Raw genomic sequence first — 27,054 nt, 5'->3', positions numbered from 1 at the left:
AAAATTATGGGTGGTAGAAATGGTAAAAAAAAAAAAAAAAGATCCCAGGTGGCTGCACACCAGCCACTCGAGGATCCCAATGGACTGCAGACGGCAGGCTCTACAGTGGGGTGGCACTTCCTGCAGATGCAAGTTAATCTGCACCCTCAATAGGCAAGACTCACGGGTTAAGCCAATTTCTGGGATCACAGTCTTAACTGCTGGTAATACAACCATGGAAGCCAAGGAGAGAAGAGGTACCTCATGACAAATCAGAGGTGGGCTGTGTTTATGCTACAAAGCTCATTTTGTGGGCCACCTCTTTACAGCCAGTTTCCTAAAACTATGCAAGTTTCCTCCCAATTCAGCTACAAGGAGGAAGACTGGTCATTCCATGCAGAAGGTAAGGCAGAATGCCAGAGGAGGCAGTCCTAATATATTACCAAGACATGGGCCTCTCCCCGAACCAGGAAACTACAAACATTTATCTCATGAGATGAGGCAGATATAAGCATAGGGGAACCAAAAGCAGTCTAATGGAACACTTACTGCAAAAGAGTAATAAAGACCAAATAGCTCAATTTTCACACCTTAATAGAAAACCTTTCCCCAGAGTAACTCCATAGAAGAGCAAACTCAATGTTATGATTTGACAATGGCCCGCTTCAGAAAAAATTAAAGACCACTGAAAAGCACTGGAGTTTTTCTCCCTCCTCCTCCACTTCCACCTAGCAGACAGGCAACTCTCAAATCAGCATCTGACAGACTTCCCAGTGAAAGGAGGGCAAATAGGATCTGACTCAGGAAAATGTTTGGGTTGCTAGAAAGAACACAGGAAAATTAAGAAGCCCTTGCTACCTCCCGTCCCAGAAGTGGGACGACAGTGATAAAGCTAAAAATGTGAGATGTAATGCTCTCCTCCTCACTGATCCAAGGACATCCCATTAAGGCTGAGACACTAGAGAGCTTTGTCTAGGAAGAGCACAACGACAATGGCTTCCTTTCTCACTGCCTCCACGTTTCCTCTCACTAGCTGACAGACATATGGAGGTAAGTAACACTGACTCCAAAGTCATGGGTACGGTTTGCCATTAAGAATCTGGAAGCATGCTCCATTAACTCCAGCAGCACATGACTGGAGCTCTGAACTGCTCAGGTACCGTGACAGCTGGTGGAAGCAACAGAAATGACGTTCCCATGACCAGAGTGAAATGTACAGTTATCTCAAGGGGAATGAGTTGAGGGTAGAGGAAGAACGGGGCTAACTTGAGGTCACAGAACTTAGTAATTCATAAAACAAACATAACACAGACTGTACGAGAGATGATCCTGAAATCAGTTTCCCAAACCTGGAAGGAAAGGATGCAAGGAGTCACTACTTCCCCCCGGAGAGGCCATTTGCCAGTTTTTGTCCAGTAATCTTCTGTTTGAGACACCCACCTTCCTCTCTTTCCTGCTCCTACTGAAGCTGCCCTTGCTTAAAGAGAAGCAGATTCTCATCCCTCAGAAACTCCCAACTTGATTTGCCCTTCCGACTCCTTCTCTTCCCTTCTTCAAGGTCAGTGGTGAAGACTTGCATTCTGCCTTTGGCACCAGCTGAATGACTGTCACTGGCAAGCCCCTCTCCTCCCCTCCCTGCCTTCAGACCTCCTCACCCTTGGCACCACTTCCAATCCAACGGGCACAAACTCCAGCTGCCTTTAAGGTGAATTTTCCATACTGATCAATGCAAATATCCAAAACAAAACTTCTGAAAAAGGAACAGTGTTGAGACTTCTTCCAGTTTTCCAAGGAGCTCATCCAGTTCAGGGATACCACAGGGACTGGATGTGAAAGCTGGAGCCCCCACTCAGAGAGTACGGTTGTGTGCTTCTTCCAAGCCCCAGGGCTACGAGGGGAACCAGAGTCTTTGCGCAGAGGATCCCAACCCTTCCTATTCCCTCTTGCCTTTCCTCACTCCTCTTTTCATGGTGGCTTCATTTGGTTCTTCAAAACTGGAGCTTGGCAACCAAATGCCTAGGTAAAAAAGGGGAAAAAATTAGAGTGGTTCAGCAGAGTGGAACCAAAATGGAGTGAAAGAAGAGCCTGGCCTCTGGAGGTGAAGAAGTACAGCTAAGAAGGAGAATGGAGTCTGGACAGCCAAACGCTTCCACAAACACTGTAGCTGGCTGGGGACGTAGCAACGGCCTTTGTCACGGGGGCCTGAGCAGCCTATAATACGGATGTCAAAAAAAGGCCCTAAAATAACTAATAAATATATCCTACCACATTGCCTAACTTCCCTCTTTCCTTTTCTCCTTAATTTTCCACCCACTCTTTTCCCCACTTTCTCCCAAAGGGCAACCTGCTCAAGGGACTAAAAAAAGGAACTGAGCCCCTGGAGTACCCGTCGTGAGCGTGGCTAGAAACACCTGCAGGTCTCTGCGGCCTCTGGCTATTAAAGAGGGTTGACATATAATCACAAAGGCCAGTGCTGCTCTACCCTGTGATTTAAGAAGGGCACTGTTGGGCCGGCCCCATGGCTTAGCAGTTAAGTGTGCGTACTCCGCTACTGGCGGCCCGGGTTCGGATCCCGGGCGCTCACCGACGCACTGCTTCTCCGGCCATGCTGAGGCCGCATCCCACATACAGCAACTAGAAGGATGTGCAACTATGACATACAACTATCTACCGGGGCTTTGGGGAAAAAAAAGGAGGAGGATTGGCAATAGACGTTAGCTCAGAGCCGCTCTTCCTCAGCAAAAAAGAGGAGGATTAGCATAGATGTTAGCTCAGGGCTGATTTTCCTCCCACACACACACACATACAAATAATAATAATAAAAAATAAAAATAAAAAAAAAAGAAGGGCACTGTTGCAGCTATTACTCTGTCCTGACTCCAAGCACCCTGGCATGAAATTCCCCAGGTAACAGCATGCACAGAACTCCCAAATTAAAATCGACCTGACCAATAAGAAGTCTTAAGGGCCAAATTTCACACCTTAAAGACCTCTCCCTTGAGAAGTGTTGTTACTTTTTTTCAAGGGATCCTAGGTGGAGAGGTCTAAATCAGGAGCGAGTATAGCATGATGCTTGTTCTTTGCCGCAGGCAACAACCCCAGTGTCACAGCAAAAAGAGAGCCTGGGAATTCAGTTCAATCCTTTGCCAGTACATGGTATCCCCACACTCATGACAAATCTACCCCCAGCCTATCCCTGATCACGTCATGCCCCTTCCCACTTCAGGGCCTTTATACTTACGGGACCCCTTGCTCAGAATGCTCTGCTCGCAGATCCTCTCATGGCTGACTCCTTAATATTCAGATCTCAGCTGAAATGTCACCTCCTCACAGGAGCCTTCCTAGATCATCCAAACTTGAGTAGTATCCCACCACTAATCAATAAATCTCACCCAGCTTTATTTTCCTCATAACATGTACAGTCTAGTGAAATGAACCTATTCATTTATTGACACGTTTGCTGTCTGTCTCTGCCTGTGAAAACTGCAGCTCAGGGAGAACAGTGCCTTTGACTATCTTGCTCAGCACTCTCTTCCCAGTTCACACTGGGTACTTAACAAATACAGAGATACCTGCTGAGTGAAGAAACAAACGGGGCACTCACTAACTCCTGTGGAAAACCATTCCATTTTGGATCTCTTCTAAAGCTGGACTGAAATCCAACTCCTTATAACTTACATCCATTGTGGTCCTTGTCCCGCCCCCTGGAACAACACAGAGAAAGTTTAATCACTCTTCCTTAGGAAAATCCATCAACTACTTTGGCTATCAAGTTCCTCTTACCCTAAAATTTCTCTGCTCCGTGTTAACGATTTATTCCCCATATGATGAAGTTTGAAGCCCTCCACCATCCTGAGCCTTTCTCTGACTGTACTCCTGGTCACCTGGGTTCCTCCTAGGGCACAGCACCTGCAGAAGTGGTGCTCTAACTGAAGGGTCCTAATTACGCCTCAAGGGTGCAGTCGGGTAGGTGGGCCTCCCTAGTTCCCTTCTACCTCCCCACCTTAATCTCAACTGCAAAGCCAGCAAGTAGAGAAATCCTCCTAGATATTAGAGCATTTAGATGTTTTAGGAGTCACTTCCAAGGGCATACAACTTGCATATAATTGAAGATGTGATAAGAGACTGTACACCCAATCCAGGATCCTTTAAGTTAAAACTCTACAGCCTCCCAGAGTTACCATTTCTTGATCTCTCTTCTTCATTCTTTCTCCCCTTGTTAATCCTTATTAGCCCAGTTCACGTGCTTTCCCCCAATAGCACAGGATCAGGGACTTTCAGAGCCAAGAGGAGACACACAGCTGGGTTCACCTTAGCCATGGCTCAAGAAAACCCATGGGATATAAATAATTGACAATTGTGACAAGTGCCAATTGTCACTCTCTCCCATTATGAAGAGAGCAGAGATGGTGCAGAGATTAAAGCCCCCTTTTCATTCTAAGGCCATTGCTCCTGTGGGTTTTTCCCCTTAGTTTGTTTTGTGTGGGGGATGGGAGTGGGGAACAGAGAAGGTTAGAAGAGAAGCAGAAGTATTCAATGTCTAAAAAGGACACTCCACACTAAGAGGAAAGATGGAGGGCACTGTACCCCACAGTAGGTCACTAGAATGTGGGATCGTGCAGGTAACCCACACTACCAAATTGCAACTCTGCAATTCTGTTCCCTACTCTCCTCTACCTTTCAATGTTCACATTAATGCAATTTAAAAGACTCATTAGAATTCATCTGCACAAACTAGTATTCCAAGATATTTTATGGGGAAACAAATGAGTAGAACTCAGTATAGCAATGGGAGAATAGCCTCTCAGATAAATGAATTCCTTGGCTAATTCAGTTATTATTTTGAATGATTTGCTTTTCAGTGGCCCAAGTGGGACTAAGTAGAAGAGCGAGCTGTTTCTCCTCAGCCCCATGTTCCTAGCCATGGGACACAGTGGAGTCTCACTGAAGTGCATGCCTATTGCAATTAAAGGCATGTTTGCCTTCCCTTTGATGAAATTTTTTTTCCCTTTGGTTTCCCATTTTATGTATCATTTGTGCAGTATCAGGGAGAGCAGCCAAAGTATGAGAGAAGGCTGCACACTTAGCTACACTTGTGTATCCTCCTTATTTATACTCAGTGATGACTTGCATGTTGCTTGGCAAATATTCTTTAAGCCTCTCATGTCCATCTGCTCTTCTCCCAATTGGGGTATGTGCCCTCTTGAGGACTCCATTATCAGATGTGGTAACTCTGTGGGCAGATGCCTGGATCAGGGGTATACACGGGGTGGAGGGGAGGGGGACAAGGCCCAATGCATGATGATAACTGCCCAGGAAGAGACCTGGCTGGACCGTGAGGCAGAGAGCTCATACCCTTGGTGGTGACCAGCAGGGGGCTGCTCGCTACGTGGAGGGTTCCAAGTCTTGCTTCTGTTTGGAAATGAGCTGCGCTTCCTTTAGAGACAGGTATACCTCTTCCTGAGGATCATAGTAGTAGAACTTTCGGATATAAGAGATCAGAGGTCTGTGAAAAACACAAGAGGGATACACACAAAGTGTTATTTACATAGACGATAAATGAAAGACCAGCTTTGTTCAACTCTTCCTTCTTTTCAATCCCTATATGGTTGAGACTACACCAGATTCTCTGCCGCCCATTTTCTCACTTATAGTTCTGTCTCCCTCGCTCCACCCTTCACAGAGACTGCAGAAGGGAGGCCAACCCACACACACCTTCCTCTCTTCTGGCTGCAAAGTGACAGTTCTAGAGTTAGGTGCTAAGACATAGGAAAAGTGAAAGGATGATGCCTGTGAATACTGCCAGGCTCTGCCTGTGCAAGCAGCTTGCAGGCCTCACTAACACTGGTAACTAACCCTCCTTCCTGCCCCAACCCTCAAGACCCCATTGTACTTAGGTAGTGGGAGATCCGGAATGTGATCTATCCGGACGAGCTGTCGGATTCGGAATCTGCAAAGGTGCTGGAGGGATTTGACATTGCTGAATCGGGACACAGGATAGAGCAGCTGGACTGGAGTGGGTGGCAGTCCTTCAAGAATGAAAACCAAGAGAAATATTCAGAGTGAACAATGCAGCTAACCACAATTTCCCTTATGAAAAGAATCCAGGGAAGGGAAATGGGGCTTCTTTATAGTTCATAAACGTGTTCTGTGCAAAAGCTCCCTTCCACAAAGGACTGCTGATTTCCATTTGCAGAAGTGCCACTACCATATTTCACACTCAAGAGAATCTATCCCCCCTTGCCGAGGGCCTCCCTAGCATCACTCTTAACAGCTAAGAGTCTTGCTCTTCAGCACAGTCCAATGAAAAATGCCAAGCTAGAGACTTTGCTTGGACTCAAGTGGACAATCCCAGGTATGAGGCTCTCAGTGAAGGGCAAGAATCAAAAGCATCCCTGCTGGGAATGGGAGATACTCATTCAGCACATCTAGCAGTATCCTGAAGGTGAGTGCTCAGAAAGGCTGTTCCGAGGGGTCCCCCCCAAATTCCAACTGAGAGGCTGGTCAGTAGAAGGCAAAAGCTGGGATCAAAGTTGACAGGCCTATCACTCCTGACATTTACTTCAAGCTGGGACCATCAGGTTGAATAGCAATCTCTATTTCCTACCCACCACCACCACCCTTCTTGCTTCTGAAATTTTAGGCTGGGTACAGGAACAGAAAAAAAGAGGACGATGCTATTAAAAGAAAAGCAACTACAGTTGCTTGGGCAAGCTGGAATTAGTATCACTCAGTGCAAAAGTGCCTGCTGACTGATGCCAGCCAGGCCTGTGGGAGCCCCACACTCTGTGTTTCAACAACATCAGCAGGCTCTGTGCTGGGAAATTCCAACCCCCAAAAGGTCAAAGCCACAGAATGGAGACACCCAGAATGGCAGGGACGCTGAAACAGGTTCAAAGGAACAAAGCATATCCTGGTTTCAATAAACAAAGGGGCAATGGAAGGTAAATAAGCAAACTGCTCTCAGAAAGAATCCAAGTTACAAAACCTTTGAAAGAATTCTTTTCTCACTCATCGTCATATCAGAAGACATTCTGTAGACACAACTTGTTAGAAAATAAAATATGTACTATTTTTGGAGTTTAATTTCAAACCGTTTTTAAATTTTGTTTGAAGGCATGAGAAGAAAAAATTAAAGCTTGCAGATTGCCTCCCAAAGCCTTTTCATGGTCGTTGACAACTGACTCCATAAAAAAAAACCAAAAACAAAATACATATTATACTGTTACTAAACAAGTAAGCTTATCTTAAAAACATTTAAACTCATTTAGGCTTCAAAACTATACTTTGAGACAAACACCACTATTATCCCCATTTCACATATGAAGAAACTCGGGCCTACTGGGCTTAGAGAACTTGCTCACGGCACAGAACCAACAAAGCTGGCCTGCCTTGAACACCTGGCTCTGTCTGAGGAAGAGTTTAGCCCAGGGAGCCTCTCACGGGGGTTCTCCAGGAGCCTCCCTCTGCCTGACAGGGGGCTGGCACAGCACCGTGACTCAGGACCAGCCTCTCTCAGTCCTCTCCTTCTCACTCCCAGCCCTTCAACACTAAGCCTTATATTCTGAAGCCCTGCAGCCGTCCTCTACCACACGGCGGTCCTCTCCTCCCACACCATTAAAAAAAAATGCACACATGGATTTCTCTCTTGAATATATTTAAACTCGAGTGGTTTTAAAAATGACTTTGGGTTCAAATGCCTCTTTGAATTTACTCTTTCTCTCGTATGTTTTTAAAATATTCTTTAGTAAATTAAACTATGGCGAACAGAAAGCTTTTGGGGGTTGGTCGTAATATTGTTAAAGTCAACATGATGTTTCAGAGATAAAAGTAATTTATGTATCTAATTATTTATTCCCAAAGACACAGTACGATAGGACTTGTGCTTAAAGAGATCAGGATAATAAGCAGCATACAATTATCTGATTGTTTGCCTACTTGAATTTTAATGACCATATATACTTGCCTATTATATTGTGTTACTCTTAGCCTTAGGTTCACAAATAGCAATTTGAAACTGTTAATTCTCTGATATTCCCTGGTGCCAACCTGACCATTTACTGCTTGCCCCTAAACAAGCAAATGATTGGAGCTCTTGCACCCAGAGCATATTAACAGAAGAGGTCAGAAATGGAAATAAATCTAAGATAAGACACCAGTGCAGCTGAAAAGGAAAGGGTGAGGTGGGACAGTGATCATCAGGAACTTTCCTCTGGTCCTCATGCCAGGGGTCCTGGGCACAAATCCAGTTTCCAGCCACTTCACTATTTTCTCTTCCCCCACACGGACCAGGTTAAAGGTGACAAATCTTTTCCAGGTCTGAACACCCGAACACCCAGGTCTTTCTGTCACACCAAACTCTTCCCTGAAGACCAGAATTATCCAGCCCAAAATGTCAATAATGCTGAATTGAGAAACCCTGGGATACAGGGAAGACATGTCACTGAACAATTAAGTATAAGCTTAATGATGGTTACAAAAGAGGAAGTGACCGATTTCCTTAGAGTTGTCCAACTCAAAGTGCAATTAAAAAACGAAAGGTAGGGCCAGCCCCATGGCTTAGCGGTTAAGTGCGCGCGCTCCGCTACTGGCGGCCCGGGTTCGGATCCCGGGCGCACACCGACGCACTGCTTCTCTGGCCATGCTGAGGCCGCGTCCCATGTACAGCAACTGGAGGGATGTGCAGCTATGACATACAACTATCTACTGGGGCTTTGGGGGAAAAAATAAATAAATAAAATTATTAAAAAAAAAGAAAGGTATTTTCTCAGATGAAGAGGATTCTCCCAACTAAGAAGGACACGTTCACTTTGAGTTCTGGTTCTAATAGCATCAGAGGTTTTGTGCTAACCCAACCACATTCTCTTTTCGAGACTGCAACCTGGTGTTACGGGTTTAGTTTATAACTGTGGAACGGGCCAGACGGAGACGCAATCAGTGACCTCAGATTTGTCATGACAACGCTTCAATACTACGATGAGAAGAGGTAAGGAGAAACCAAGCTCAGGTGCCATCATTTTTACCAAGGGCCCCTCCTCCAGATGCTAATTATTCTATTTATTTTAACTAATTTCCTTCTGCTCCTTATGTCACCATCCAGAAGTTTCCCATTAGTCCTAGCTTTATGATTCCTATGATCCCTGGTATCCTTTTAACACCAGCCTGGGTGTCCTGCTAGTGCATCCAGCTCTACATTTGAGCCAGAAAAACTTGACTTTGCATCCTGGCTCTGCAACTCACTGTACCTCAGTTTCTTAATCTGCTAAAAAAAAAAAAAAAAAGGACTGTAATATTCCTTCAAAGGAGTTTGTAAGGGTTAAATGAAATAATACCTGGCCCTTTATAGGCATTCAGTTATCATCATCCCAAAGTCTGAACAAATGAGCTCCTTTTAGAATGTCCCGAGTTAAAACCCCTGGTGTAGGCTGATAGTGCTCAACCTCTGCCTCACGCCAATCCTCGCCCCTAAGAAAGTCAGCTTCATAGAATGCCTAGGCTTTTATGACAAGCAAAGGAGGTCAGCAAATAATGGTAAAGGAGAGCACTGGCTTTACCTTCTTTGTCCCAATCCTTCAAAGAGAGGTCATTTGTGGTCTCAGGGCAAATACTAACTCTGCTTTGCCTTCTCAATTTGATTACAGTTTTAAGTGCAAATAGATATTCCACCTTAGCATTCATCAGAGGTCCTAGAAAGACACCCTCCACTAACAAACACAATTCTTTCTTCTTTATGTAGTCTCCACAAATCCCAGCAAACTCAATTTTCCATTTGCTTACTGCTACTTTTTCCCATAACAGAGTGGAGGCAAACAAAGCATAGGATTTGGAGTTAGTTGGGCCTGGGTTTGAATCCCGCCTTCAGTAGTGACCAGCTGAGTGACCTTTACAGTAAGTAACTTCACTTTTGAGCCTCAGCCTCAGTGTCCTCACTGGCAAAATGAAAATAGTCTTATCTATAAATAGACCAATCTATTATCTAACTTGGGAGTTGCTGTAAGGAACTAGAGATATTTAAATAAAGAACCTGACAAAGTACCTGGTACATGATAGGCACTTAATAAATAGGAGCAATTATTACAAGCTCTAGCCATTAACAATGTTAAGAATCTTAGTTAGGGGCCGGCTCCACGGCGTAGCAGTGAAGTGCGTGTGCTCCGCTGCTGGCAGCCGCGGTTCGGATCCCGGGCGTGCACCGAGGCACCGCTTGTCAGGCCATGCTGTGGCAGTGTTCCATATAAAGTGGAGGAAGATGGGCATGGATGTTAGCCCAGGGCCAGTCTTCCACAGCAAAAAAAAGAGGAGGATTGGCATGGATGTTAGCTCAGGGCTGATCTTCCTCACAAAAAAAAAAAGAGAATCTTAGTTAAAATTTCTGCAGACAGGGCACACTTGTGGAATGAAATGAGCTATACCTGAGGCATCCAAGATTCTACGAAGTCTCTTACTACTCTACAAGGAGATACATACTCCAGACTCCAGAATCCTCTGAGAGGATTTCCCTGGCTCACCCACAAACAAAGCGGATCACCCTGCCCTTGTCCATCACCACCATGCCTTGTATTGAATTTAACACCTGCTCTTGCCTTTATCTTCCAACCTGTCCCCTCTTTGAGGCTATGAGCTCTCTGAGGGTAAAGGTGTGGCTTATTTTTGATACTGAGTAATAAAATAAATGTTTGTTAAATAAATACCTCCCCAAAGCCACAAACTTTAAAAATTTCCAAGCAGAGGCAATTCCTATAAGAAAGGATTCTAACTTTTCCCTTTAACCAAGTCAACTGCATGAGACCCAACTGTGTTGACAGCACTGAGGCAAATACTAAATGAAGTGAAAATTAATACAGTTCACACTCTGTCATGCCTTATTTAAATCACCAAGATTATAAAACACATCCCTGTAACCTGGCTCAATCCTGTTACTGATGTTCTGCCTGAGGTGCCCCTCTGACTTCTTTTTAGAGCAATTTCTTGGCACCAAGTTTGTTTAAGAATCTTAATTTGATTCAATGGGAAAGCATAAAGTTCTCATTTTAAGTTCTGTTTGTCTTATAAATTCCCCAATTAATGTGCCTGTCATTTTATTCTTCCCAACACTATAAACGCAGATTCCTCCAACCCATCCCTTTTCCCCCTTCAACAGAGATTATACAGATACCTCCCTAATTAGCAGGCAGTTAGACTATATAGCCACATCAGCAAAGATGGGAACTGCTCAGTGCTCCTAAATGGAGAGAAGTCTTTATATTCAACACTGGTAGGAATACAAGATACAACAAAAAATATCTACTCTTTAACAGCAAGTTTACTACAACATGGACAAAATCCAGAGTAGACTGCCATTGAATTCAGCCTCCTTGACACTCACCATTGCCTTTCTAGTGAATACTCTTTTACCTTCCCTGTTCCCGTAGAAATCACCTGAGAGCTCTCACCTCTCTTTTTCACATGTAAGTGAAATGGATGAGGGACAAGGAGACACCTCTGAATGTTAAATATTCACATGATGCCTGCATCCGAGGCAAGATCAGTTTTCCCATTCACGTGGTCAGAGATGCAAAGATTCCTTTTCAATATCTTGAGAGATTAATGTACAGGGGCAGGGGATTAATCACTGGACTCTAGGAAGAGTGGTTGCTATAAGAGCCAGGAAAAAGAGCTTCAATTAAGTGTGGCCTTTTCTTTTTTTTGTGGAGGTGGGGGGTACATTTTGATACTATACTACACCATACCCAAGTTAAATAATTAATGTAACTACAGCCTTACCTGGAACCCTGGATCTCAAGAAATAGAGAAACTTCCCATTCTTAGAGTGCATGATGGCTCTCTTAATGAACTCCACCACTGACTGACAGCGATCCTCAAACTTGGGATGACACCACAGGCTAAAAGTTCCTGCCATGGAAAATTAAGGAGAGGTAAAAATGTAAAACTTACCTGAAAAGGATCAGGGAGGCTGGCTTGAATATTTTATATTCAATAATATAGTGATTCTCACTTCTGAGAGGGTAGTTTGTGGGCAAGCTGAGTCAGACAAAGGTCCCTGAAGCCACCTGTTCATGCTTGTTCCACAATTAATGGAAAGAAAGATGTTGCCTTTAATAAGACATAAATTACGTCTTACAAGGCTTTTGTTAGACAAGTAAATAATAAATTCAAGTCAGAAAAAAAGATATAAAAGATTCTGTCAAGTATGAACACTAATCCTTAAATCATAGACCATAAGAAAAGAATGCCACAGCAAAAGCGAGTTTAAATGACATCCCCTCAAGAAGATCTAAGTCTTCAAGTATTCATGGACTAGGCGAGGAAAGAGAGGAACAGCAGTCTTGTGGGTCTCACTTACCCCTGAGTGTGTTAGGCACAAAAAATCAAATTCTAAGTCTTTTATTCTTTAACTTCTAAAATCCCACAGCCCAATATGTTACAAAGATCCCACCTCAAACTTTCAAATCTCAAAGGCAAAAGGGAATCTGAACTCCCATGACTTAAAACAACAACAAAAAACTCCAAAAACTAAAGCATAAATCCTAAGGAATCGCCCACAAAACGGATACTAATCACTCAAGAGAGCTGCAGATTTAAGTCTCTTTAGCTACTCTTATAGGATCACTTAAACAGACCAAGACAAATGCTCCACTGCAAACTGGCAACTGAAAGCCTCACAAGGCTTCTATTAAAAATTCCATTTATTCAAGGAAGAAAAGTCCCTTGGAACAAAAAGTAATTGGAGAACCATTTGAAAGAGCTCTCTGATTCCTGGCATCTCACCTATCAGGAACCTAGAGGTCAAGCGTTTATTCATTATGCCCATGGCCTAGTCATTTACCATTTTAATAGGTTTATAAAAATCTTCACTCTCAATTGCTTTGTTTTGCATTTTGTTTTTTTGTTTGACTTTTGTTTTTAGGAACAGCATGAAAATAGGCAGCAGTCTAACCATAATTATCTAATTAATTCTCAGGTCTTCAGTCTGAAGTTCCTCTCTCTCACACATCTCTAAGACAGAGGTAGGGGCAGAGGAAACCATGGACAAAGTTATGCTGACCTAAACAGCTACCTCCTGCCTCACAAGAGAAGCAAACCAAATAAATCCAGCAGAAGAACCTGGCTGAGAGCGGGAAAGATGCAGTGGTGCCTGAGAGGAGCATGAAAGAAACTCTTACTTGAGATGCAATGTCTTATACAGCCTAAGGTTGAACACATGTGGGGAGAGTGTGAGGGATACGAGGGGCAAGTCCCTGAAACTCCTCAAAGTTCTCCACACTTTCTTATGTGCAGCATAAGCAGGTATATTGATGAAGGATGTGGTACCCAGCCCTATCACCAATGACCATCACAAGTTTCTGACCCAAGTCATACACAGAACGCCCCGATGCAAAGCCAATCCAGACAGCTGTGTTGAACAGCTTCCAGACATGACTGGAACATTAAGCACAACCCGACCACGAAGGAGGTGGTACCACCAGGGAGGAAAGTAGATAGTCTAAAGCACATTGATCCCACAAACTCTCAAGAGTTCTAATGGTTATGTCCTAAGAAACTACAAAGCTGACAAAAAGAAGAAATTATCATCACCATGCTGTCTGGCAGGAAGAGCTAACGTGACTGCCAAGCAAAGAAATTCAGAAAGTAGGCAAAGAAATTCAATAGAACAGTCACAGGATCAACACTAAATTCTCCCCTTTGTATATATGATTTAATAGAAAGTACCTCTAGATGGTAAGTCTAAACATGAACAAAGCTTGGGAGAATTTGTCTAATGGTCCTGGGTTATTTCTTCCTTTTGCCAAGAGAGTTTTACTGGCTTTGTTCTGTTCTTCAACAGTCTTGCTCAGGTCCCCCTATTTAGAAGACAGGATGCTAAGCAAAATGGAACCCTTACTCTCCTCCCTACCCCCACCAACATTTCTGCTACTGATTGAAACCAGTGCCCACATCAACAGTCAATAGAGTCTATGAGACTTCCCCCCCATTCATAGTTCCATGTCTATGAATCCTTCCTATGAAAAAGCCAGACAGCAAAGGCAGAGAAAGGCAAAGGGCGGAAGAAGGCTGTCTTCAAACCCTAGTACCTCTTACCTCTATAGTGTTCCATTCTGGTGTGGTGGGTGATACCCTGTGATCGGAAACTGAGGCTCAGGATATAACGAGGATCAGAGCTGTCTCGTACCAGGAAAGAACCATCTGGCTTCCCTTTTAGCTTCATCTCTGCATCTTCCCAGTTCATTGGCCCCCAATACCAACCACACTATCAAAGATAAGATGTGGTCAAGTAGTTAAGAGAACAGAGAAATGTTCAAGTTTTCAGCACAATCTGTCTTACCATAAAAGAACCCCCCATTTCCAAAACATTTCAATAGGTAAAAGCTGCTAAGAGTGTCTCATTCATTAGCAATGAATATCAGGCTCATTATACTTTCAGCCCTCCAAAGTAACAGAAGAACAATTCTGCAATTCCATTACCAAGGCCCTACAAAGAAGAGAAGAGTGACTTGGGTCAGTTAATCTATCAAAATCAGCTTAGACTATGCAAACATTTCTCCACACCTATCTTTATCACATTCAAATTTTTTTCCCCCAAGATTCAATTTTACAACATGTCTTATGGAATTAATAGCAGCAGTGTATTGTTTTGTCACTGTAAATATAGATGCAAGGAACTATTCTTTCTCTAAAAATAATAAAAGGAGAGCCTGGTACAGAATTAGGAGAGTGCGAGAGGAGGCGAGCCACCAGTCCTCAGGCACCACCTACCTTCTCCAACTCTCGAAGGCTGGCTGCAAAGCTGCTTGAGTCAGGCCGGTAGAGAGGACACTGGAGGTGTTGGGGGGGCTGGCTGTGTAGGGATTCAGCTGCTCGGATGGGAGCAATCCGGGGAAATGCATCTGCGGGGCACAAGAGTCTTTGTCATTTGTTTACCCTCATTGCTCCCAACCACAGGTAGACCCTCCCTCCAAAATAGATGCTAACTGAGAGGGGTAAGGCATTAGAAGCTAAGCTGGAGAGGGTGGAAGCCAAAGCAGTGGGAAAGAGCTGGATGGGCTGGAACAAAAAGCTTTGTGGGCTTGTGTGAGCTGTGAAGGATGGGTGGGGGCACGGAACCCCATGAAAGGGGTAGGGGAGCTGCTCACTAACCTGACTAAGGTGACTACTTCAGGGACTTCACCAGCCTAGAGCGATTCCAACTTCTCGCACCTTGAGGTGAAGTGCTGGCCGGTAAAGCAGCCTTGGAAATAGTGACTGGCTTACTTGCCCAGGAGGAGTAACAATTTTGCCAGGCAAGTAGAAAAAAATGCCGATTTCATTCATGTTATTCCTTGGGTACTGGAGGCTGGCAAAGCAGGTATGGGCCACTAAATGCTTGGTACTTATTTACAAGGCTGCAGTAAATACTACAGCTTAAAAAAACCACAGAACTTTGAAAACCAGCAACATAGTAAACCTCCTCATTATCCCGAAATTAAGGCAGTTTCTAAGTGGTATCTACTCAAAGACTGCAAATCAGTCTTAGCAGCAAAGAGACAAAAAACTCAATAGTCTTTTATCTCTAACAAAAATCAGATTCACCTCCATAAAAAAAACAGCTTAGAAAAACCAGTTCTTGGCCTCATTTCCAAGGAGTTCTGATCCAGCCAAGAGGATAAGATTTAAGTTTTCTCATAAGTTCTGTTATTTCCATAAATAGATTTCTCCCATCTTTCAAAAGTTTATCACTTTATACTCCCAACTCTTACAAGTCTTGCCTCTAAGCTAAGCTAACCTGGGGCATGGGGTGGAGGAGGCGGAGGTAGGGGGAAAGACTGCAGGGAAGACCCCATCGGAGCCACAAGGACAGATGTAGGCAGCGTCCCACTGATATCATCTAGAAGAGAGAACAAAAGCAAGAGGTTCAGAAATCTGAGCACAGAATGAGTGAAGTGAAGGCAGAGGAAAGGGAGAAGGATCATCAGGCTGCTCTCGGGCAAGATGGCCTGACCTTCACCCTGTCTCTTTGCACAGAAGACAACAATCATCTTAATCTGGTTTTCTTTGCTTGAAAGCAGGACAATAAGGATATTCCTAAAGCAGCCTACTAGCAGTAGATTCAGGGCAAGATAAATACAGATCTAATCAACATCTGGACAGTAAATGTTAAGGCTTGCAGCTAAGAGACCCATCTAATTGCTCAGGGAGATGACAGGGATGCTGAGAAAGGGACAGGAAATAATTGGGTCATCATTAGAAACCCAGGAGCTTGTTTGGCTCCTGGCAAAGAAAACAGATCCCTGGAGCTCACCCTCCCACTAGGGCAAGAAGGCAGAGAGGAGAAGAGGCCATACCTAGGAGGCTGAGGCTTCTTCTCGGAGGAGGAGGAGGAGTTGGAGGGTGGGGAGAGGTCAGGCCCCGCTGAGAGATGTCCACGTCCACAAGCGACACTGTTTCACCTGAGGGATTCATGGAGCAAGCCTGTTACAGAAGCACCTTGCCCAAAGCTGAGGCCGGAAGCAAAGGGCAAGCAAGGGAGGCTTAGAGGTCCATGGCTCTCCAAAAGCTCAAAATCTAACGCTCCCAGGGCTGGAATCACCCCCAAGCACCTGAGAAGTCAATTTTAAATTCTATCATTCCTTTACCCTGTTAAAGATCAAGGATTCTTTAGGAAAAAAACATGGCATTGACAGTGGAAAAGACAACTAAGTGGTTCTGCCACTGATGATATAACTCTGAACAAGGGGTCTTCTTTATTCAAATGGAACACACCCCATTTATTTTTAAAGACTTGTATACCAATCTCTGCCTCAGCAAGCAAGGCAAGTGGCTTGTTATAAGTCCAAATGGACATGGAAAGCAAGTGCCAGAAAAATGTAAGAACTCTTAAACTGAATGCAGATAAAGCTCCCAATGTTAGCCCCCAATTTCTTCCTAAATGGCTTTCCACACCTAGATTGTCCAGAATATTCATTCATAAGAGAACCAACATTTTTAGATATCAGCCTCTTCCTAATAGCTGAGGCTACAAAGGCTGAAAAGCGCATTTACAACCCTAACAGTCAGCCAAAAGTCAGGTGAGCTTACAGGAAGCTTCTCAGTAGGAACTTAGTGGGGGGTTTCTCCTACTTCCCAGCATGTCACGCAGTTCTGTTCTCTGCCAATACACTCCTTCTTGCCACCCAACTCCATTTATCCTCTCTCCACGTGAGTCATCAGAGTATATAAGAGATATTTTATTAAAGAAGGTTGACAGCCAAGAATAGGTTTGTTTTGGTAGGGCTGATCCATAGATCAGAATTTGGGATTTCTCTAATTTGGCCCTTAGGGGTGTTACTTCCAACACCTTTTTTCTTATTCAGGAGGCTGAATTAGCCCCTCAGCTAGAATTTTAATGTTTTCCAGTTAAGAAAATGAGACAACCGGGGCCTGCCTGGTGGCGCAAGCAGTTAAGTGCACGTGCTCCGCTGCAGCGGCCCGGGGTTAGCCGGTTCGGATCCCGGGCTCGCACCGACGCACCGCTTGTTAAGCCACGTTGTGGCGGCGTCCCATATAAAGTAGAGGAAGATGGGCACGGATGTTAGCCCAGAGCCAGTCTTCCTCCGCAAAAAAGAGGATTGGCATCAGATGTTAGCTCAGGGCTGGTCTTCCTCACAAAAAAAAGAAAAAAGGAAAATGAAACAACCAATATCTCTAAAAGGCCAGGAGCTGGGATTTCAGAATCTAATACCATTTTTTACAAAGGTCTTGAACACTAATTAAGATAAGCAGAAAAGCTCTTCTAAAAGTCATCAGTGGAAGTTCTGGGAACTTATCACACAGCTTAGTAACTGAGAGCCTCGCTGCCCAGAGCAACGCAATGAGCTCAGACAAGTATGTTTCCGGAAGGGTCAGAGAGGTCCAGATTGTAGGTGTAGCACTTAAATAAAGGATGTAATTCAAGACGCTAAGGCTGTTTGAAACAAGAACACCAAACCTGAAACTACAAACGTGGGTGTTCCTTACTTTAAAGACGAAACAATTATTAACTAGAAAGACATGCTGCTACAGGATAAGACTCTTTAATTCTGGGCTTGGGGTAAGAACAGAGACCTCCTTCTCCACCTGTGTCTATTACAGGTACTGACTCACTTGTTCTGACAGCTCATGGAAGTCTATGCAGTAATGGGGTCCCAGTAGCCTGCTTGACATCTTCTGGAAATGTCTATTCCCAAATCATAATTCTTCCAATTGGCTTTTTGAGGGACACAATGTCCAAGAGTCTGAAATTGGGATTTTTTTTTTTAAAGGCTTCTCAGTCACAACCACTGAGAAGTACTCAGTTTCTGAGACTTGAGGCAGTGTGCTGAAGGCCTTCTTTTCTACAGCTTATTCAAGCAGGAGCTTCACATCTGACCGATGTAACAAAAGGTATCCCTCTCTGAAAACGTTCCTCTCTCTGAAAATGTTCCCTATTACAGGAGAAGGCAGTTGCCCAAAGGACATTCAACGGCTTTCCTACTTTAGCAACTGTGTTCCCTCCTGTAAGAGGAGAGACTTAAATTAGATACAGTGAAGAGCTCTAACAGCTGCACGAACTACTAGACCTAAAATGGGTAAGACAAGAGTTCATGTAATCCCCTTTGCCCAAAGTCTTTAAAAATAGATCAGATAATCATGGATCATATTTATTAGATAATCCATGAACCTCCTTGGAAGTGGGGATAGGAACCATGTGACTTTTAGAGAGTCCTTTATGCACTGTGAACCCATAAATTTATAATTCCTATTTTTAATTTATATGTGATGACCCTGACCTGACCACTGCATAACTGCCGGGGCCACCTAATTACCACCAAGCAGTCTCTACCTCCAACTATAAAGCATCCAGAGTCAAGAACACATGCCATACCATAAAAATAGCCTCACCCCAAACCCAGTGGGCACGGAATGAAGAAAATAACCGCAGACATGCCTGAAGCTCCCTCTGTGATGCATCTGCAAGTGCTTCTGACAGGTCTCAGAACACACTTGCTTTCAGATGTCAGAAGAAAAAGGAAGGGATCACCCTTACCTGTGAACAGCGGGCTGAAGGAGACCGGAGAAAAGGCACTTTGAGTTCTTGTCAACCTGGGTTTCCTAGGGGGTGAGAAAGCACACAGAGAGAACAGGGGGAAATGAACACACGTGCATTTCAATCAAACAACACTCAAGTCCAGATGCACTGAGAAACAAAGCAACCTTCGTGTTGTCATTGTCAGCAACACCTTTGTAATAAAGTCTAAAATTTAAAGGAGGAGAATGAAATAATTAAGGCAATTTCTTAATTAGATTTGGCTACAGAATTTACTAGCCTACAGAGCAATGAGAAATCCCTTTGGATCTCTCCATACCCAGCACATTAAAAGAGTAAAACACCTTGGGTGATAAATAGCAAGTCCATTTCTAGAGGAAGGAAGTTGGATGCAGAGTTGATTTTCACATGGGAGCCAAGAAAAGGCTCTTTACCTGAACAGGTGCCATCTCAGAGCAGCAGCCTTCCCTCCGGGCCTGACCCTAGGAGCAGGAGGTGCCAAAGCAAACCAGGGAATGTATTTGGACTTGAGGAGAGCACCACAGGATGTGCATGCAATCTTCAACCACTAACACCTCTGATTTCTGCACAAACGCCCCAAGCCACGGGTCAAACTCATCAGCTAACAAGGGGGCCTCCACAGGTTATGGGTTCTGCCTGGCCCCTAAAGAAGATGGCCCCTTCCCCTCTCTGAGCTGCAAGTCACATCGCTCCGCCATAACTTCTCCTTGACGCTGCTCCAGGGAACCAGCTTGAAAACACACATCTCCTGTGAAAAGACAGACCAAAGGCAACTTCACTTTGTACCAATTTCAACTGGCTTTTCAGTGAGAAATGAAAGAAATCCAAAAGACTCTGACAAAGACTTTCTGGCGAGAAATGTGCTAAGCTCAAAAAACTCACCTTAGGATGACTGAATTGACTAAAAGAGAAAGAACTTGTGGAGGTGATGAAAATATGCTCTACCTTTATTGTGACAGAGGTTATGATGACTACATACATTTGTCAAAATTAATAGAACTTGGGGCCAGCCCAGTGGCGCAGCGGTTAAGTGCGCACGCTCCGCTTTGGTGGTCCGGGGCTCACAGGTTCAGATCCCAGGCGCGGACTGATGCACTGCTTGTCAAGCCATGCTGTGGGTGGCATCCCAGACAAAGTAGAGGAAGATGGGCACGGATGTTAGCCCAGGGCCAATCTTCCTCGGCAAAAAAAAGAGGAGGACTGGCATTGCATGTTAGCTCAGGGCTGATCATCCTCACACACACACACACACACACACACACACACACACACAAAATTAATAGAACTGGACAGCTAAAAGGTGAATTTTAAGTGGTATATAAATTATACCTCAATAAACCAGACTTAAAAAAAAAATCCCACTCCAGAATTGAGTGCCTGACTCCAGGCATTGTAGCTGGCTCACCTTCCAAAATTACTCTCACCCAAAGGACTAAATAAAACTTAAACTCTTTTCAACTGTCAACTGCACCAATAAAGGGTAGCAGAAGCAAAGAAAATCCAAGATGAAATCCTATTTAAAATTATTTGACTTTGGAAGATCTTTATGCATTTTAACATAGATGTCTGAGCTTCTCAGAACCCACTTCAAACAAAATTTCAAAACCACACTGTGAAGACCTTACTCAGAAATAGCTGAGACGCTGGATTCCCTCTCCTGGGCTACCTCACACTCCCTCTGCAACCTCCTCCAGGCTGAGCCTTGAGAAGCGAAATGATGGTGCCCACTGTGAATGCCCCACCCACAGCACTCAGGGGAGAGGTGGCTGCTTCAAAACAGGACACAACCACACACAGTCCATCTGTTTATAAAAGTTGCTCATGACAGTCTGCAGCTTAGTTCCAACACTCCAGAGGGCTGGAAGGGAAAGTTAATTTCACTGGACATGAACATTAAGACTGCTGAAGAGCTTCCAAGCTGATTTTTATTTGATAACTTGCGGGTACAACATTAAAACTCAGCAAGTAGAAACCTAAAGCACTGGCCTTTCAAAGGGCTCACACCTCAGCCATTTGGCTGTTTGCCTCCTTTCAAAGGAAGCTACATTATTCTGCCATCTGCCCATGCTGGGGACGAGTCTCCACAGTGCCAAGCACTGAAGAACGGCAGTACCCAAATGCACACATCTTGCGGAGGCCTTCTCACTCCAGCTCATCTTCTCCCCCACCCCCGGTATTTTGGAGAAGAAAAATCATAGTTTCTACGATGTAGAAAAAGAAATACATATGAATCTAAACCCAGGCAGAGCCATTTGAGAGCCCTGGCATGTTTTTCTGGAAAATAAGGGGGTCTCAGAGCTGGAAGCGTGGAGAGGTGGAAGGTCTAAGAGGCTGAAAGGCTAATAATAAATATGAGTGTTTCTCTCTCTCTAGGGAGAGACTGTCCAACTAAAAACCCAAAGCAGTGTCAAGGATCCTGAAAGCATTCTAATTGCAGTCATTCACAAAAAGACCAATCTAGACAACTATAAAAAATAAAGCATGGGAATGATTAACACAAAATTGAAGATGGTTACATGGAGGAGGAGGAGGGAGACATAATCAGGAAGCCACACACATGGGTCCTCAAAGATACTGATAACATTCTATTTGCTAAGCATAGCGATGGGGACCTTGGTATGCATTTCATTATTATTATAGTATGTATAATTTATATATCTCCTTTTGTATATATGAAACATTTAAAATGATAAAAGCCCATTCTAAGCTGGATGTGCTGGTTTTTGGAGAGCAACATGAATGATACGGCTCCAGATCACATTTTTAACTAACCCTTCTACACTACATTCTCATGTTATTTTATTCCTCCCCAGATCATCCTGACAAGCATTAGGGTGCAAAGTTAAGCCACTGTAACTTTGCCAGTGGGCCACTTGCATCTTAGCAGCAGACAGACTTCAGGGGTGGGGTGGGGTAGAATTTGGTGGGCTATGCCTCAGGTGGCAGAACAGGACTGGGGCAGCAGAAAACATTAGGGAAAGGTCTTCTTTGAGGTTAGCAGTCCTTTGTGTCAGCTATGCACTGTTTATGTGCAGGTAAGAAAGAGACAGAATGCCTCTGTCCATTGCCACTCTGCAAATTACTAATCGTATGGCAACACATCTGTCGGGTAAAAGGAGTTAAAAGCAGTAGACTAGACAGGCCGACCACACATTGATATAACCATTGGCCACTTTTCAAATTCCTTGAAACCTAAAATGTAAACAATGAAATAGTAATGCCCTCCCTCTCTTGTCCACAAATCCCCTCTACAGATGTCCTAAGACTTACATATGTCCTTTTCTAAAGTAACTTCCAAACCAAGATGTCCACATATCAGGTTTTGCGGCTCCAATGTACCTCTGCCCCTGCTAAAGCACACAGTGCCAAGTCAGCCAGCCTGTGCCATTTCCAACACATCATAAGCCAGTGTCTGTTCATGTGCTACAGGCACAAAAACCATGTGTTCATTTTTAGTTCCAATACACAGACATCTGTGCAGCAAGGTCAGATCCAAAACTCCATCATAAACTAAACTAAAGAACCTGTGGAGAGAACTTCCAGGGAGAAGCTGAGAGGCACAGTCCAAGGTCTAAAACCTTAGGAATGACGTTAGCAGGGAAAATGTTAAAGAGTGAAAGACACAAGGCCCAAATTGACAGACAGAGATTTCTGAAGCCAGGTTGCTCATTCCAAAAGAGAGCTGCCAACCACAACCACTTGGTGGAAAAATAGGTAAAAAGATCAACAGAATATGGACCCAAAACCCAAACATAAAGTCGGAACTTCCTCAGCACACCATAAAATCATTTTGCTCTCAGCATGTCATGCTATTTCTCAAAAAGACCCCCTCAGACCTGAAGACCCAAGAAAACAGAGAAAAGGGTTTCTCATGATTGCCAGGTCTGTCCACGACAGCAGGGCCCCAAACTGATGCCAAGGCAGCCTGCCTCTCTTCCAGAATTCTATCTTTTTTTCCAAACAAATAGATGGAAACCACTATAGAACTGTTCTCCATTTTTCCACCTCACAACTATGAAGACTGCCAGTTAACTCAACTGTTAACTGGGAAAAAACAAACCTTGACAAATTAACAAGGTACCCATTTCCAACCAAGTGTATATTATGTGACGATTCAAAAAGGTCAGATCAAATGCTGTTTCTCACCAAATACAAAGGAAGATAATCAGCTCAACATATGTGAAACAGACAAGGGAACTTCACTAGTTTTCCTGAAATAGCAATTCTATATTACACCAAGGCCCACAGGCATCAAGCCCAGCTCTTTGAATTCCAACATATGTGTGTTACAAGGCCTAGCCCAGTTCTCCAGAACAGAAACCTGATTAGTTGGTGGGCCCATTTTTTCCTTTACTTGAAAAGAGTTCTCTAGGCTAACTCTTGCTAGACCCAAGACTCAGTATATCCAGGCAGTTCCACTCAGCAGGCTAAAGCATCTGAAAGGAACTAAAGTTGTGCTTAATGTTAAAATATGAAAGATTATAAAATGATTGTAGGAAGTACTTTCTAGTGATAGCTGTGGGAAAGGTAGATGTTGAGAAGAGCAAAGAGAATCATGCCCAGAGGTTACTGTAGCAGCCCCAAATTATACAGCAAAGACTGCAGAAACTCATAATTAACTCCAACCAACAATAAGGAGGAAGGCATTTACCTTCTGGCAAAAGACTGACACTTCTCATGGCTTCCAGGTCCCACCAATCAAAACAAGAGAACAAGCTAAAAATCCAAACTCATCCTTCCTCCCAACAGGGCAGACTTACTTAGGAGGTGCAGATCCGTAGAAATCACAACTACCGCGGCCAGACTTTACCAAGTTTCTCACAGCTGCGAGGCTGCCAGCAAGACTGGCACATAGTAAGCTGTGGAAAAGCTAACAAGCAAATCTAACAGCACCAAATCCTAAGCATTAAAAAAATAAAATAAAATAACCAGTTCAATCTTGTTACTTCTCCTCCAAAAGCACAAAATATTCCATCTCAATTTCTCTTGTCTTCACTCTATTTCTATGACAGGAACAAGACAGGAATCACTCCCATTTTACAGATGAAAAAAGGGGGAAGCACGAAGATGACAAAATTAGCCTGCAGCCCACAGCTGATGTTGGAGCTTTAAATGGAATCTGAATGTTCACATTCTTTGTACAACCTGCTGCCTCCTAACAGCAGTCAACCAGACGTTCACACACAAATACCTAGCTCTTCTCCAATTCATCAGAAAAAGCCCTTGGACCAAAAAATGTAATTCTCCAGTGGCCTGAACTAAGCTTCTTTGCAGAGCTACAGCCCAATTTGCTCTGCAGCAGAAATCTGTATTGTGCTTAGTGTGAGACCTGGTGACAGAGCAGCCAATGACCATTAAATTCTGCTTCCAAAGGCAAAAAACCGTATAATGTTATATGCCTTTTCCTCTTTCTAATCTATTAGACGTAGCAGCTAATTTCACGCCACACCTCATATTTGGCGTCGCAAGAATCTTAGACCAAGTCCTGGTCAATATGGAACAAAGGCAAGACAAACCACAAGAAAATCAGCAATCTATCCTATGTCATTACCCCCAGCTTCAATCCTGCCCTCCCCCCATTTGATGAAAATTTCATCTGTACTGGTAAGTGGAGCACCGAATGCAGAGCCTACCTACAAAAAAAGCTGCTTCAGCAGCCACACACTTTTCAAGACCTGAGCTCTCAGCATGAGTTCATTGGGAGGCAGCAGCAGAAACAGGCCTACCTGCAGGGGCAATGAGCATCAACCTACCGATTCCTTTAGGGAGTTCGGGTTTGGTCTGATCCCCAAGATGAGCCCCTGCGCAGCCGTTCAGAAAGGGCAGCAAAGTCAAACTGACCCCACACTTGGAGTATCCAAGTTCCCTTGAAAAGAGCAGTCTATGGATAAGTGGTTCCCAGTTCAGGTCATGACTTCAGGATCAACTGGGGAGCCTTTAAAAATTCAAATTCTTGGGCCCTCAGGCATACGGATCTTTCCCAAAAGCTCTCCATGTGATTCTGGTGCACAGCAAAGTTCTCAGTTTATTCGTCTACCTGTTCTTCAGCCTTGGGTTGTGGCTGCCAGTGTGTCTCAAGAATCCATCACATGACCCACCCAAAACCAATTCCAATCTTTCTAAGAATCCATTCAGCAGCACAAACCACAATGGCAGTTACCACAAGGGAGGCCTCATTTTGGTGACACAAAAGTTGACACTTTTCTAAACTGATATTACAGATCTAACACTGGATATCAGAGAGCAATCCACCCTCCAGAAATGCAAGAAAAAACTCAATGTCTAAGTTTGGAATTTTCATCAATTGGCCTCAAACTCATGCACCAATACCTCATACTTAGAATTTTCCCATGGGCTTGAGAGCAAAACTATTTTCTGTTCTCACAGGCAGTGGTCAGCACACACACTTGAGATACCAAGTATACCTAAGTGACCAACCAGGAAAACATTAACACTTCGAATAGAGATACCCAATTGATTGCTGGCCTACAACTGCACAAGTTTGTCACATCATTTGCATGCATGAGTGTGAAGGGGGTGGGGTGCTGATACACAAAGTAATAAGCAAGGTGGTCAAAACGCAATACCAACTTTTTGCCCCAAAGGCCAAACATTCCAGCAACCTCGGTGCCAGGGGTAATGGTAGGCAGGTACCTTGTAAAAACTTTAAAAGCTGGGCCAGGGTTGGGGTGGGGAGGATGGTTTCAAATCATCTCCCATCTAGAGATGCTAACCCGCTGAGAGGTTTCACCGGGGAGGGAACTCTTTAAGAGTGAAAGCTGTTCCCACAATTAGCTCCGACCTAATGGGCGATGTCACCACCTTTAGCCCCAAGTCTCTGCCTCCTCATGAAGACCATAACAATTGTCAGGATCGTGTTAGCAACAGAATAAAAGGGAAATGAAACAAGAAGGGAAAGTTTGTCAGCCAGCCCCCCAGCCTCTCTCACCTCCCTGCGTCCAGCTCCCGGCCCGCAGAGCCTCCCATGTCCGTCAGGCTCGCAGCTGAAGCAGCCAGCTCTCCAGAAGGCCTCTTGCCGGCCCCATCCCCACCGCCCGAGCTACCATTGCAGCTCTTCGTCCGAAACAGGCGACTGAGGCGGATTTTGAGGGAGCCCTTGCGAGAAGGGCCCGCGAGTGGCCGGAGGGGCCCAGGAGGAGGCGGGGGCGGGGGAGGTTGCTGCGGCTGCTGCTCCCCTCTACTCAAGCGCCCTGGAAGGACCAAGTCCTGCAGCGGGAAGGGCACCGGGGGTAATTCAGGGCCTGGGGGCTGCAGCAGAAGCCGTCCGCCCCCTCCTCCTCCGCGGCCAGGGCTGCTGAGCTCCTCTTCCGAGCAGCTGTTGGTCTCCAGGCTCTCGGCCTCCGACTCCAAGCCCTCCAGGACCAGCAGCGCGTCGCTCGTTTCCGTGGGATCCTCCCCGGCCTGCGGGGCGGCAGCAGGCGGCTGGGGCTGCGGAGCGGGCGGCTGCGGGGGGCACGGGCACGGGCAGCAACCCCCACTGACCGTCTTGACCCCCGGCCCCGCCGGCTGCCCGAGCCCCAGAGCCGCCAACTGCGCCTCTAGTCCAGCCGCCGGGCCCCAGGTCCGCTCAAGCGCCAACCCCGGCGGCAGGGCCTTCGGGTCCAGGGCACAGCGATGCCGGGGACACAGCAGTTCCGAGGGTCCCGGGTCCGGGGCCGCCTCCGCGTCCTCCTCCTCCGGCGGCCGACCCACGTTGCGGAACACCATCAGCTGCGGCGGCCGGGAACCCCGCGGGCCGGGCCGCGAGAGGAAGGGTGGCGGCGGGGGACCATGGCCCGGGGGCGGCGGCGGCGGGCCTGGCTCGGGGGCCGACTCTCCATAGCCGAGCAGGCGGCTCAGGACGCGGTACGAAGCCGCCGCCGCCGCCGCCGCCTCGCCATCCCGGAGCTCGGCCCCCTGCATCGGGGAGAGGGAGGGAGGGCGGGCGGCTGGGAGCCGAGCTGGGGTGGGGACTAGGCCGGGCCCCGCCGGAGCCCCGCCCGCCGCGGGCCCCGGAGCGACAGCGCTAACGGCCG

General features: G+C 45.3%; 1 protein-coding gene across 2 annotated transcripts; it reads right to left on the bottom strand.

The window, feature by feature from the left end:
- Positions 1-467: 467 nt before the first annotated feature.
- On the bottom strand, positions 468-27,054 carry SOCS7 (suppressor of cytokine signaling 7). Of its 2 annotated transcripts, XM_058560801.1 has the most exons (10): positions 25,968-27,054; positions 18,998-19,062; positions 16,299-16,403; positions 15,740-15,841; positions 14,734-14,864; positions 14,059-14,227; positions 11,743-11,871; positions 5,873-6,008; positions 5,335-5,485; positions 468-1,995 (listed from the first exon to the last, which is right to left on the bottom strand). In XM_058560801.1, exons 1-9 carry the CDS (start codon positions 26,939-26,941, stop codon positions 5,365-5,367), a joined length of 1,932 nt encoding a protein of 643 aa, XP_058416784.1. In that variant the 5' UTR covers positions 26,942-27,054; the 3' UTR covers positions 468-1,995; positions 5,335-5,364. The 2 variants fall into 2 exon arrangements, with proteins under 2 accessions (XP_058416784.1, XP_058416785.1); XM_058560802.1 differs by lacking the exon at positions 15,740-15,841.

This window comes from Diceros bicornis, chromosome 18, assembly GCF_020826845.1.
Source record: "Diceros bicornis minor isolate mBicDic1 chromosome 18, mDicBic1.mat.cur, whole genome shotgun sequence".
Classification (NCBI taxonomy): Eukaryota; Metazoa; Chordata; class Mammalia; order Perissodactyla; family Rhinocerotidae; genus Diceros; species Diceros bicornis.
This window is presented reverse-complemented; position numbering and strand designations above follow the sequence as displayed.